Source organism: Giraffa tippelskirchi, chromosome 1 (genome assembly GCF_054371585.1).
Source record: "Giraffa tippelskirchi isolate mGirTip1 chromosome 1, T2T-mGirTip1v1.2.pri, whole genome shotgun sequence".
Taxonomy (NCBI): Eukaryota; Metazoa; Chordata; class Mammalia; order Artiodactyla; family Giraffidae; genus Giraffa; species Giraffa tippelskirchi.
In genome coordinates, this window is record NC_137275.1 from 213,237,426 (window position 1) to 213,252,418 (window position 14,993).

General features: G+C 36.5%; 1 protein-coding gene across 6 annotated transcripts in view; it reads right to left on the reverse strand.

Annotated features, from left to right (window-relative positions):
* TMEM245 (transmembrane protein 245) overlaps positions 1-14,993 on the reverse strand; it is a 91,740-nt gene that overhangs the window by 50,399 nt on the left and 26,348 nt on the right. For 3 of the 6 annotated variants that reach the window (XR_014064275.1, XM_081525964.1, XM_081525955.1), the window contains exons 7-10: positions 13,637-13,660; positions 8,435-8,539; positions 5,398-5,480; positions 4,423-4,513 (exon numbers count right to left, since the gene is read on the reverse strand). Coding sequence is in view for 3 of the 6 variants with exons in the window: in XM_081525964.1 (XP_081382090.1) it covers positions 4,423-4,513; positions 5,398-5,480; positions 8,435-8,539; positions 13,637-13,660 (303 nt within the window). In the remaining 3 variants the exon portion in view is untranslated. The remainder of the gene's footprint in view (positions 1-4,422; positions 4,514-5,397; positions 5,481-8,434; positions 8,540-13,636; positions 13,661-14,993) is intronic. The other 3 variants (XR_014064271.1, XR_014064276.1, XM_081525974.1) reach the window with 1 other exon arrangement.

A 14,993-nucleotide genomic window follows, 5' to 3' on the forward strand; every position in this document is an offset into this window, starting at 1 on the left:
TGCTTAACCCTTTATTCTTTTAAAATGAGAAAACAGAGAATCTATGATAGGCCCAAGGTCATGCAGCTAAGAGTTGGGATTAAAAGTAGCAGAGTTAGGATCAAAAGTTGTTTAATATTCTTTCATCTATAGCATATATAACCTATGAACAAAGAACACCTAACAGCAAATTATCCACAATAATTAAAAACCACCATTTCCCCTATTCTAATTCTCCCTACTTATTTTATTTTTTCACAATCATGAGGATTTAGTCTTTTTTAAAAAGTTTTATTTATTTATTCATCCATAATGTTTTTGGCTGTGCTGGGTCTTCATTGTTGCGGCAAACGAGGGCTTTCTCAAGTTCTGGCAAGCAAGGGTTACTCTCTAGCTGTGGTGTGTGGGCTTCTTAATGTGCTGGCTTCTCTTGTTGCAGAGCACTGGCGCTAGGCATGCAGGCTACAGTAGCTGTGGCACATGGGCTTAGCTGCCCACAGCATGCAAGATCTTCCCTGATCAGGGATGGAACCCGTGTCCCCTGCCTTGGCAGGTGGATTTTTAAACTGGACCACTAAGGAAGTCCTCTACTGACTTTAACTGTGTCTTTTATATATTACGATTGTCAGATTCTCACAATCCTATGACCCATTCTGTCAGCCTCTGGGATCTCCTTTTACCAGAAGAGGCCTAAAATGGTCACAGACAGCCTCCAGTTTTGGCTGCTTGCACAGTGGCCTTTACTGCAATAAAGCACTATTTCAAACTGACATCTCCTTTAGCAGTCTCACTCCCAGCACAACGGTGAATAACTAAAATACCACAAGTATTAACTAAAAGGAGTTGCTGCTGTTTAATCAATAAATCATGTCTGACTCTTTTGCAACCCCATGGATGGTAGCCCGCCAGGCTCCTCTGTCCATAGGATTTCCCAGGCAAGAATATTGGAATGGGGAACCATTTCCTTCTCCAAGGGATCTTCTTGACCAGGGATCGAACACGCATCTCCTGCACTGGCAAGCAGATTCTTTACCACTGAACCACCTGGAAAGCCTAACTCAAAAGAGAGTGCAGCAAAATTTTGCAGCATGTTATAAAATACTCTTTTCAAATCTGTGGTGCTATCAATCATAGCAGAATACTACAGACCCCGATTACCAGCCTGCAACATTATATTAACAAAAGTCACAAGGAAGACTGGGCCAGAGAACTGAGTTTAATGGGCACATCACTGCTGTAACAAAAATCACTGAAGCACACAGACCGTTGGTGGTATGAGATGCTCTTTGTATATGAAACACAATTCCACCCTAAGAGCAGTTAGAATGCCATCTGAGGGCTGTGTAACTTAAGGTAAACAGCCTAATCTACAAAAATAGGAGTAAGTCAGAAGGCAAATGTCTGTTCCAACCTCGCTTGAAATCTTGGCAGCATCTGATACAACCAACCAAGTCTTTCTTGAAACATTTTCTTCTGCAGGCCTCGCTGACACACAAGGTACAACACAGGGCTACTCCTCCATCTTCTCTACTGGCCCACTTCTCTGACCTTCAAAAGCCTAAGTGCACAGGAAACTATGTCTGGTCCTCCTCAAGCTATACTCTCTCCTTAGGCCACAGTACCAGCTTAATGGTGCCCTCCACCTCTGAATTCTTATGTCAAGTCCTAACCCCCAGGACCCTAGAATGTGACTGTATTTGGAGATAGGGTCTTAAAGGAGGTAATCAAGCTAAAATGAGATCACTGAATGCTGAGGAAAGAGCAAACTAGGGGGTCTGAGTAGAACCATAACAATGAGCAGAGGACACAGGAGACACAGCTGACAAAGTAGGCTGGAAGCAGATAGAAAGTAACCTTCTCTGTTCACACCTAAACATAGGCTATAAAAACCTGTTTTTCTTTCCTGAGTGTGGCATTCCGCCCCCACCTAGTTTTGGCCCTTTCTACACTGTAGTTCTTAGGATTCAATTATTATATGACTCTTAGATGGATAAGATCTGAGCTACTCCGGCAATTTCAATGACTCTTTTTTAAAATAAAATTTTATTGAGATATAACTCACACACCTTACAATTCACCCATTTAGGTGTATAACTCAATAGGTTTTTTTGCATTCACAGTTATGCAACCATTACCACAATCAATTTTGGAACATTCTCAAGCCCCCAGAAGTTAACTCCATACTCATTAGGAATCACTCTTCCCTTTCTTTCCAATCCCCCTACCCTTGAAAATCACTACTGTTTCTATAGATAAGCCTCTTTCACACATTTTATATAAATGGAATCATACTTATGTGGTCTTTTATGACTGCTTCTTTGACTTAGTATAATGTTGTCAAGGTTCATCCATGTTGTAAAATGTATCAGTACTTTCTTTTTATGGTCAAGTAATATTCCATTATACAGATATACCACATTTTATTTATCCATTCAATTCATTGGTTGTTTTTAGATATTATCCCTGTGCCTCCTAAATCAGGATCACAAATATTTTATAACTTTTCGTAGAAAATCATGTCTCTTCCACTGTCTTCCATTTTAGATTCCTAAGTATAAGGTTTCAAACCTATTTTTTCCTCTAAGTAATTAAAAATTTACTTTAAAATCTAAGGCACATTCTTCCAGCTATCCAGATTCCCTTTATTATTTTCCCAAATAGGTAAGAAATCCAGAATAAAAGTTTCTCCTGAACAGATAATTCAAGAATTAAATGCTATGTTATCCACAGAATAAGTCAGGCAAACATATATCTAAACATCTGGAAGTCCTCTGCAATATTCGGTCTTCCTTCCATGATAGTTCTGAGATGTATATCCACATACAGTGGACCCCTGACCAACACTGGTTTGAACAGTGCAGATCCACTTACACGGGAATTTTTCTCATTAAATATGTACTACAGTGGTACAAGATCTGTGGTTGGTTGAATCTGAGAATGTAGAACCAGGTAAATGAGAGCCAACTGTAAAGTTATTCAGGGACTTTTCAACTACAGGGAAGGTCAGCACCTCTAACCACCACATTGTTCAAGGTCAATGTTACTTATCTTTTGTTTATTCAATAAATATTTTTTTAAAACTTCCACGTGACAGTGGATTTGGTTATCTGGTATGAACCCAGGAAAATCAGTAACACATCTTTCTCCTAACTTTTAACTTGACCACGATTCTATCCTTAGGTTAGCAGATTATTGTATGTATAGTGTAATTTCCAAGAGGTGGTGCAGGGGTAAAGAATCCATCTGCCAGTGCAGGAGATGCAAGAGATGCGGGCTTGATCCCTGGGTCGGGAAAGATCTCTGGAGGAAGAAATGGTAACCCACTCCAGTATTCTTACCTGGAAAATTCCATGGACAGAGAAGACTGGCAGGCCAGTCCATGGGGTCACAAAGAGTCAGACACGATTGAGCAACTGAGTAGACATGTACACAGAGTGTAATTTCCAAGATATCTTTTGTTTTTTAGATTCTGAATTTAAATTTTAAACAGGGAGTTTTTTGGCACACATCTCAGTGCAACAAGTTTTGGCAATCCCTAGATAATCCTAATTACCTCAAACATTAAAACTGCAAATTACCTTCATTTCCACAGGAAAAACTAGGGAAAAAAAGTGATGTCCCAAATCTGTATCATGGAGTCTGATCCTTAGCTACAAGAGCTGTGTCTTTTCCTCTGCCTTTCATGTCCCCTTTACAAAACTTCAGTCAAACTCACCTCTCAAGTACACTCCTATCTCTGTATCTTGGATCACATAAATACCTCTTCTTAAAATATACTCTTCCTTCTCTCTATTCATCCAGGATCTATCATTCCATTCCTTCACAGTTTATCTCAAGTGCCACATTAAAGCACTTAAATCAGTTCCGGGCACACACTTATAGCATATCATAGTAGAAAGAGCAAAGGATTTAGAATTAGTCTTCAGTCTGAAAGCAAGCTCTGCAATTTATTACATGACCACTGGGAATTTACTTAAGTAAATTTACTTAAGTCTGTTTCCTTATCTATAAAGGGGGTAAAATAATTCAGACTACTATAGGTTTCTTGGAAAGATTAAATGAAACAAATTGGAAACTGTCAAGCACAGTTATTAGCAAATTATAAAATTTAATAGGTGTTACTACTTTTTTCTCCACAAAGCCATATTTGATCAGCCAAGCTTAGTGATCATTCTGTCCTAATGTACAAACAATGAATCAGATCTATTTTGAACATGAAGCAAATGCCCAGCCTCTTGGACTGTTCGGGCTACCAGCAATTATCAATAGGATCGTCCAGATGGTTTTATTTCATCCTATGTTGCCTGTTGATTTATAGATTTAAGCCTATTTCAAAAGCAGAAATTATAAACAGAATCTCCATTTTTGTTTTATCAAAGCAAGAAATCACTACCAATGAAGACCCTGCAAAGAAAAGGCTGTGAAAATAGGCTCTTCCCTTACCTTGTGGGTTATCCATTCTCGTCCATACTGATATACATTGTTGGCTGCAGAATTAAGGGCTCTTTGGACAACCTGAGCCTCAGGAAGCCAACTAATTCAAAATAAAGAAAGGAAAAAGGAAAAACTGGCATAGTGTACTGCACCAGCCATCCCTGGAACTTAATTTTTTAAACAATCATTTACAATTTACAATTCTAAAACTTGCAGAGTATTTTCTAACTTAAATTACTGACTACCTTGGGGGTAGTTAAAAAAAAAATAAGAGGAGGCCATACAATTTGTCATCAAGTTCAATTAGGTGAACAGCATAATCCTAGGAACACTCTCCACGAAGACATAAAAACCAGCAGAAGCCAAATTAAACAAGTAGGCAAAGAGATCCTACAGGTGTTGGCAGACTTTTTTTTTCTGTAAAGGGCCAAGGCGTAAACATTTTAGGCTTTTCAGGACATATGATCTGTATCACAACTACTCAATTCTGTCTGCTTTTTTCTGCAGCCTCCAAATAGCCACAGACAACATGACATGAACAGGTGTAGGCTGTTCCAATAAATCTTTATAGGAACAGGTGGTTGGATTTGGTTCTGAGCTGTAGTCCGCCAACTCTGCCACAAAAAATGATACAGTATGGGAACGCTGCTGACTCTGCCATGGGGGGGATTTTCTCGAATCCCTTAATCTCTGATCCTGTTTCCTCATCTGTAAAATGGGGATAATCTCTTCAGCACACAACATAACGTAGGGGAAATCTTAGTAAACCAAAGACATGTCGTAAACTGTGAGTCTCAATTCAATATTTGGACTTTCCCCTCTGCTCCCCTCCATCCCATTACATGTCATTCTTATGCAAAATTCAACAAAGTTTTGCAAACTCTTCTCTCTTCCAAGGTAACTGTACCAATGAACATCATTTCATGAAAACAGACATAGAACGTAGGCCATCCATCTCTATTTTTGTCAAAATTACATTCTTACTTTGCCCATTCAGGATGATTTGCTAGAGTTTCATTAATCAAATTGCTTGTGACTTCAATCATGTGTACACTCTCTTGATGTACCTGTATTATGGACAAGAAAAGAGTATCAATAAAAATTAAACTCAATTTAACATTTATCTTTTATACTATTCTAGGAACAATGCTTTAAGAGTCAAGTAATTAGACATCTTAGTTTCCGTTAACTTAAGAGACCTGCACTGAACAGCCACTATCCATAACAAAGCAACTCGAGACTGTTTTGTAACTCTGAGAGCTGTCATTTTGTTTCAGTAAGCAAACAGCTTACCTGTAATCAAACTGCAAAGTTTGTCTTCCCTGTCATTAATGTCTCTGCTCAGTGTTTTTTATTTTTTGAAAGGCCTAAGGGTTCCCCCTGAACCTGAATAGCTAAACAGTCAGCTGATAATTTTGGCATAAGTTATGCTCAGGCACTTCACACTAGGAAGCTTCATCCTTTTTAGCCTGAGATGTGTGAAACCTGAGAAATGTAATCAAAGGTACAACAAATGTGCAAATCTCCTTAGGATTTCAGTATTCACAGGATACCTTAGGGCCTCCCGTATACCATTCTAAAATGTGATTTATTAATCTCAGCCCTTCTATGCCTCTCTTGCTTCCAGAACCTCTCCCGTTAATTCACAGCTCCTCTGTTGCCAGTCCCAAACCAAATCCACTACAACCCATAAGAAAATTTGTAGGTTTTTTCTGCCCACACAAGGCAGATGAGGGTAAGTAATTCCAAGTAAAAAAGCCACAAACTACATGTTTTAACCAGATGCAGTAGCAGTTTTTCACAAGCAAACACTCCTCAAATTATTGCCTAACTGATCATTTTTCAATGTCCTGATATGGTGTTTATAATATACCATTTTATTATTGCTTTAGGTAGAAAGGAATTATCTAACATCCTCACCCTGCTATTATCCCAAAATATACTTAGGAACATGGAGGCAAAAAGGATTTTCTGACAAACTGGATATGCATCTATTAATAAAAGAAAAAAAGTAGTCAAGAATGACCCTGAGGCTTTTCACCTGAGCAAGCAGAATGAAGCTGTCACTTACTTGAAATGAGAAGAACAGACAAGCAAGGGAGGGTCTGGAATTCAGTTCTGACATGTTATATTTGAGATGTCTATTAAGACATTCAAATGGATACTGTCATGGTGTTTTAGAGAATGATCCTGGGAGGATGAACTAGATAACCAGTAAGTTTCCTTCAAAAGCTCAGTTTGCATGAGTCCGAAACCACAAAGAAATGGTTTCTGTAATAATTGTTATCAAAGTTCAGACAAGCAAAAGCTCACTGAAGCATGCAATGAGCAAAGAAAAAGAAAGATGAAACAACTGAAATGAGCAGGCAAGAAGACCCTACACAAAGGGAAGGGGAAGTAGAATAGAAGAGAGAGGAAAAAGAAAAAAAAAAGGAAAACAGAATTACATACCGGTGAAAGGTTTCTTTAAGAACTAGAAAAACATACAGAGGAAGGCTTAGGTGAAATATAACAAAAAAAAAAAGACAGACCTTTCAAGTCTGTAGAGTCTAAATAAGTGACTATACATGATTAAAATCCAAAGAACAGGTAAAAACTGCATTTTAACTGAAACAGGTACAGAGAAAAGGTTGTTAGAAGCAAATGATAAGATCAGGGCATACTGAGGCTAAGAGTGACTGAAACAGGACTTCCAAGTGGAAAGTCAGGTAGTAGGAAACAGTGTAATCCTTTAGTAAATTGCTGCATATTAGATTATCTACTGATAATAGGTACTACCATATCTCCACAGCACTATATGAAAACCATTCACACCCAGGATATCAGGTAAGCTTCACAACTTCTGGAAAACAACATATAAAAATCTGGGGTGCAGAGTTCAGTAGGGCCCAAATAAAATAAAGACTGTGACAGATTACAAAAGTTTTTTGAAAAGCCAGTAAGAGACAAAAAATTTAGCTGAACTTTGGAGAATGATTTTCTTTGATGAAAGAGGGGTAATAAGGACTAAATTTTTTTATATCCTCTCAAAATTCATCTGTTGAAATCCTAACATCCAGTGTGATAGTTCTAAGAGGTAGGGCCTTTGGGAAGTAATTAGGTCATGAGGGTGGAGCTCTCGTGATGGGATTGGTGGTGGTGGTTTAGTCGCTAAGTCTTGTCCGACTCTTGTGACCCTATGGCTACAGCCCACCAGGCTCCTCTGTCCCTAGGATTTTCCAGGTAAGAATACTGGAATGGGTTGCCATTTCCTTCTCCAGGGGGTCTTCCCAACCCAGGGATCGAACTCAGGTCTCCTGCACTGCAGGCAGATTCTTTACCGACTGAGCTACCACAGAAGACCTGATGGAAGACATGATAGGATTAGCACTCTTAAAAGAAGAAATACAGAGATGTTCTTTCTCCCTATCATGTGAGAATACAAGGAGAAAACAGCCACCTATAAACCAGGAAGAGAACCTTTACCAAAAAGCTGACCACGCTCACACTTCCATCTGAGGCTCTCAGCCTCCAGAACTATGAGAAATAAATGCTTGTTGTTTAAGGCATTCAGTGTATGGTATTCTGTTATAGCAGTCCAAACTAAGAAGGCGGAAAGGAAATGCAAGCTAGAAGGATCTGGAAAGTGACAAATATCTAAATGGTAAATCAGCAGAAAGAACAATGAGACATGAAGGAAGGAATCAAATTCTGATCAAGTGAACAGGATCTACGCTAGGAGTCATGGACCAGATCATAGTTCTCCTTTTGAGAGAAGAACCCACTTTTCCCTCAGTATCTCCATTTTTCATCTGCATTTACCTCAGAGGATTTTTATGACAATAAAATTTAAATAATAAAAATACGTTAGTCAAATTCACGGCAAAACCAGGAATACAAAAATCATAAATACTTTAAATGCTGTAATTATTTATAAGCAAAGTAACATTTCCCATGCATGCAACTGCTGGCTTCTTATCCATACAACAAATTCTAACAGTTAACGAGTTTATTAATGGTGATAGTAATTGTTGTACTGTACCTTTGCAGTCAGGAGTAGGGCTAAAAGAAGTGTTCCTATCACTAACAAAAATATGATGAAAATGCTAATTATTTTGTCTAACATCTTCTCCAACCAGATGATCATCTGCATAGAAATGAGAAAGAGAATTAGTCATCTTTCAAGCACAACTTAATAAAAACACATGTGCATTCAAACATCATGAAGACAAAACAGGATATTCAGCATTGCAGAAACTATGGCATAATGATTAAAGCAGTGAAAGCTATAAGCGACTTAAGAAAATTAACTAACAGTGTTAATTGTTACAGAAAGAGCTTATTATTGTCACATCTAAGAAAAGGCAATCAATTTGAATATAACCTAAATTTATGCTTGGATTCTCATATTGTGGTATGTTTACATTTCAAATTAGAATTTACGATCTGACAAACATTCTAAACTAAATAATGAAAATCCATTAGTGACCTCAAATCTCTACTGTCAGTTAGCAAATATATATGACTTTAGAAAAAGGATGACTCTTACAATGCAGATATGTCCTAAACTATACAGATAAAATAGGAGCAAATTAAAATGGGAACTACATTCAAAATATGTTTTTCCTTTAATGTCATCAGGGTTACAAATAAAATTTATTGTTAAGGTAGTGATAAATACCAATTTCAGAATAATAGCTACCCTGGAAGCAAAAGGGTTGGGACATGGATGCACAATCAGGAGGGGTACACAAGAGACTTTAGCTGTGCAGGTACTATTTTGTCACACTGGAAAACAGGCATGTGGGTGCTCTTCTATCCTTTTATATTTGAAATATTTCATAATAAAATAAGAAATCTCCTTGAAATTTCTATTCTTTTTAAACCATAAGCTTTTATGACAAATTATAATTGACTATAAATAAAGAATAATCATTAATGCAGTGGTTATCTCTTAATCAATAATTAAAATTATGCTTTTCCAAAATGCCACTAGACATTCTGAGTATAACTCTCTCATCTTTCACAGTCACAAGTAATACTACATTTTCTAAAACTTTTGTTTTCAGAATATCTAATCCTGACAGATTTCTAGAATTCCTGCCATGCAAAGCTACCAATTAACATTTCAAAAATACAATCAGACTGATGATTGAAATACCACAATGCACCCCTCAATCCCAACATGAGCACTGCTGAGTAAGTTACTCTTCTTTTACATATGAATTATGCTCTCCAAACAGTTAAACATCCAAGAGCAAAGAAGGATGGTTAAAATAGCACGTCTTCTAAAACATTTGCCTTCTTTTCAAAGATTATAAGCTTGTACCTCCTTATCTTTCAGGAAGGACACTGTTACCAAGACATCGATGCTACAGTGAACTCAAAGATAAACAGCGCATCTTTTATCTTGACAATTACAGCTTTCAAACAGAAGAGTTAATTTTCAGTGCATGCTACCAAAGCATCAAAGACAATGCAGAGATTAATAAAAGTAATAACGGATTTCTAAGATATGGAAGGTCAGAGGTCATATTTTGAATGTAAGTTCTAAAATCAGTAAAAGTGAAAAGTATCACAATCAGGAACTAACTCAACATCTAGTTCTTGAGAGTTTCCTGAGCAGAGAGCTACCTGAACAGAGAGCTAGTGTTGCATGATTCCTCTCTGTATCTCCAAAACCTAACAGCGCACAGCACCTAATACATATTTGAATAGGCAAAATAAAGAAAATATCAGAATTAAGATTGGATTGGTATTCACAAATTACAATTTCTGAAAATAACTTAGGAGCTTCAGTTTTTGTTTTTGTTTTAGAAAATTCACATCCTGAAATACATTAACATAAAAGATGTATTATTTGGAAAGTACCTAAAGTTATGTCTGAGTATTTTTAACATATAAAACATGGAATATTCACAAACACATTATGTACAACAACATTACAGAAGTCAAACTTTGTTTTCAAGCCAGGGTAGAATTTTCCTATCACAAACTCTATATACCTAAGGGCTGGAATAAGAGACACCTAAATAACAATTTATTTTCAAGAGATTATACTGAGGGTTAGATGTTTTATTGAAAATTTAAAATACAGGCAGACACCGTTTTATTGTGTTTCAATTTATTGTGCTTTGTAAACAACATGCTTTTTTACATATTGAAGGTTTGTGGCAACCCTACACTGAGCAAGTATATTGGCACCATTTATTCCAACAGCATTTGCTTATTTTGTATCTATCACATTTTGGTTAATTCTCCCAATATTTCAAACTTTTTTGTTATTATGATATTTACCACGGTGATTTGTAATCAGTGACTTTTGATGTTACTACCACAATTCACTGAAAGCTGAGATGATGTTTAGCCTTTTTTTTTAAGCAATAAAGTATTTTTAATTACGGTTTGTACACTTTTTTGGACATAACGCTATTGCACACTTAATAGACTACATGTGTCCAACTCAGTCGCCAACTTTTTACCACTGCACCACCTATTAAGCCCAAAAGACTACAGTATGTGAAAGTGAAAGTCACTCAGTCGTGTCTGACTCTTTGCGACCCCATGGACTTGTATAATACAGTCCATGGAATTCTCCAGGCCAGAATACTGGAGTGGGTAGCCTTGCCCTTCTCCAGTGGATTTTCCTGACCCAGGGATCTAACCGGGGTCTCCTGCATTGCAGGCAGATTCTTTACCAACTGAGCTATCAGGGAAGTCCAGACTACAGTATAGTACAAACAAATTTATATGTACTGGGAACCCAAAGAAAACCATGTGACTTGCTTTATTGCAATATTCACTTTACTGTTATGGTCTGGAACACAACCCACAATATTTCCAAGTCATGCCTGTAAATAAAATCACTTAAGATGTTCCATACACAAGCAAAAGGTTTGTGTGTAGCAGGGGTTGGGGGGAGGTTTCTATTTACATATGGCCAGCTAAGATGAGGTGAGAAAACAGGCAAAAAGGAAGATAGCAAAAGTGAAAGAGAGAAAAAAAAGTGGAAAAGAGAGACAGGAAAGACTTAAAAATGTGGAGAACTAAGGACCAATCAAGAGGAAACAATCAAAGAGGACAGAAAACTTATGGAGGAAACGAACCCCCTAAAAGAGTGAACGGAACAAGACTCATAAGGAAACTGCAACTCACAGACACAGAAAAGAGAAATGTGGTCAGGGGAAGCAAATGAGAAGGGGATGGGGATGAAGGAGAGAATTCGTAAAGAAATGCCAGGGCGCTGTCCCATGAGGCTGTGCTCTGCTTTAAGCAAGGGGAATCACACTGCCTGTTAATCCCTACCCTGCTCAATTTATTTCCCAGTTTATTTTAGGTTTGAAATTTTATTTTCTAAAAGTAGAAGGGGAGTACTTTTAAAATGACATTCTGAATGTTTTAAGTATAAATAAAGGGCATGCATTTTTTAAAATGTAGAAATGTCAGTAAATACATAGTTATATCAAAAGATACTCTGAGGCTTCTAAACTGACTTGCCTTCTTTATCAAGTTATGAAGAAACTGTCATTCCATTACTGAGTTTTCTATTCACTATTCTGGATGTGTAGGTTTTTACTTTGCTTTGCTTTTCTTAACCTAATTCTAGCAGTCTCAGTGCAAATAATAAATACTGAGAAATAAAACAACTAAGTCTTAAGAAACAGTTACATTTCAATCAATCACAGCCATCTTTCTCACCCTCACTTCTCTTGAATCAGTTTCTAATTCACTCCACTTGAACTTGGAATACCAATACCCAATGCTGCAAATTTTCTGCCCTTGGATGAAATATGTAACAAAACAGACTTCAACTTATTTATGTGCTTTCCCGGGGCACAGGCCCTCAGAAGTTAAAGCAGTTACTCCAACTCTACACCAATACTTTACCTATGCTACACAGAATCATCAAAGAAAAGGAAAAGGTTACCTGATCCCTTGAGAATCTTTTAAAACTAATTCACAATTAGTCAGCTATGAGTTAGATAACCTAACTCAAGTCGCCAAAGGTTAAATCAGATTGAACCTAATGACTTTAGCTCTCCTTTCTCTCATCTCTTGAGAACAATTTCCTTTTAATAAAAACAAAATGGGGAAATACATAAGACAACCTACTTTAATCAAAGTAAGAAAACATAACTTATTTTTGTAGCACTATCATTTGCCAAGGACTGAACTCATTTACTCACATTTGTTTTGTGAGCAGAGGTACACATGGCCATTTGTGTATGTGTGTTTGTGTGTGTGTGTGCCCACAGTGGTATGTGTGTATGCTGATTTTACACACTGTTTATTTTCAATCCAAAGTTTAAAAGGGTAATAAGCACTGTCAATAACTCGTCCCTTTCTTCTCTTTCAACAGAAAGAATGAAACTCTAATCTTTACACCCAAGAGCCTCATTTTGAACTATTTCTAAGAGGTAACACATTTTTCTTAAGGCCTGCTATAATATTTTCACTGAAAAATTTTAAGGTCTTGTTGTGTTTAATGACAATACACATGAATGATCTCATCTTTTGCTATCTGCCCTAGGGATCTGACAACACTGTCAGAACTACTGTATGTGTACTATATATCAAAGGTATGGTACTCCTAATTTATCTGGATTAGGCTTCATTTAACTTACTGAAAATTCAATGCCAATCATGTGAGGCATTTACCATAGATACAACTTCACATTTTGGGAAAATACATAAAACTTGATGTCATGGGCCATGACTACACCGTTTTTCGAGATAAAAAATAAAATTTTGAAACACTAGGTATAAAAAAAAAAGACAACATACAACATTATTGGCCAAGAGAATCATACAAATATTTCACAAATCTTTTTTAAAAAACTATGGTCTTATTTATAGAAAAAGTAGACATAAAGAGTTCTCTTTCCTTTTCAGTAACTTTTGCCTAAAATGCTCTCACACATCAAAGGAGACAAGAGTATCAGCCTGGGCCACATTATAGAGCTGAAAAGGTCTGGAGGTCACAGTGGACAAAAGGACCATGAGACAGAACGTCAACACACTTGGGCAAGGAGATACCATCCACATCCTAAATAAACAGCTTAAAGTTTTTAGCAAATTGCACTGTGGCAATATTAATGCTTCATATGACCTTCCATAGCTTATAATTAGAATTTTAAAAAACAAAAACTTAGTCTGACATATGAACAGAAACAGGGTGAGAACGGAGATACAGGGGGAAGTTACAGAATTCAATAGTCAGATCAACATCCGGGTGTTCATTTACCTTCTTATTTAGCCAGTGCCAGAGCTTGAGGATAGGGTAGAGTGAGAGGGAAGATAAGAACAGTGGCAATCATTAGAGAACGCAGTAACAGCATGAGAAGAAAAGACAGTCACTGAGAGCGCGAAGGGGGAATTATCCCAGACAAAGGAAAACTGGAAAAAACTGAAATGCATCAACGAAGTTTCAAAATCAAGTGAATGCAGTATTCCTTTAAGGCACATGATTGAAATGATGGTAACCACAAACTTTGTTCGAAATTCAATGATTAAAAGTACAGAAAGATAACCTGAATGTTTACAGGCTTGAACTTTCACACCAAATTCCAAAGATCAAAGTGATAATTAAGATTTTTCACATACCATGCATTAAAAGGATTTTCAGTCCCTATATAAACTAATACCTGTTCACACACTACATTTTCATTGAACTCTGTAGTTGCAGCTTTATAATAGTACTTAGTTTACATTTCCTAGAGTAAAACATTTCAGTGCTCATTTTGAACAGTGAACACTTGGTCAAAAAGCAGACATATTTAAGATTCTGATCATATTAGGCGCAATTTCCAATTTTTTAGGCATGCATTTTTCTACTGTATGTAATATCCTGCTATTTTTTCACATAGACATTACCTCATCTACACCTCACAATATTTAGCACTATAATAACTAATGCTAGTTAATGGTCACATAAAATAAAAATCAGCAAACATAGGATTTAAAGCATTATTAGTGATATAAAAAGCATAAAGACTAAAAAGCTTAATTTCATCTGAATGACTAAATGCTCTTTGCAGGGTTATTCCTAAAGAACACCTAGTACATGTTTAGACACATACTTTGAACAATCTTCTCTAGATGGATCATTTCAACACTGGTCCAATCAATTGAAATTAAACAGAAACACGGAAAATAGATTTATTCCCCAAAGCAGGACCCTAGATATATTATTATACTGCATAAAACATAATTTTGGCATCAATTATAATTGAACAAATATTCAATTTGTGATAGCCATTTATCTGATATGTATCACATATAACAGAAAATGCTAGTTTTATTCATTTTACTGTCTCTCTTCCTGAAGAACAACAGACTGACATATAAATTAGAATAAAAATGATAAATTTTTACAAGACTACCCCATAACAAATACTTTTTGATGCCCCTGGAATTTCAACCAATACAACTTTACAGTTTTCCTAAATGAAGTATTCCCAATACAAGTATATGGGAACAGTGAAAATAGGATTTAGTTTTTATGCCATCTGATAGTGGTAAGACAAAGAAATTAACTGATGTAAGAGTCACCCTCTTTAAACAGCTTGAAGTGATAAATCTGCTCTAATAAGATAAAATTT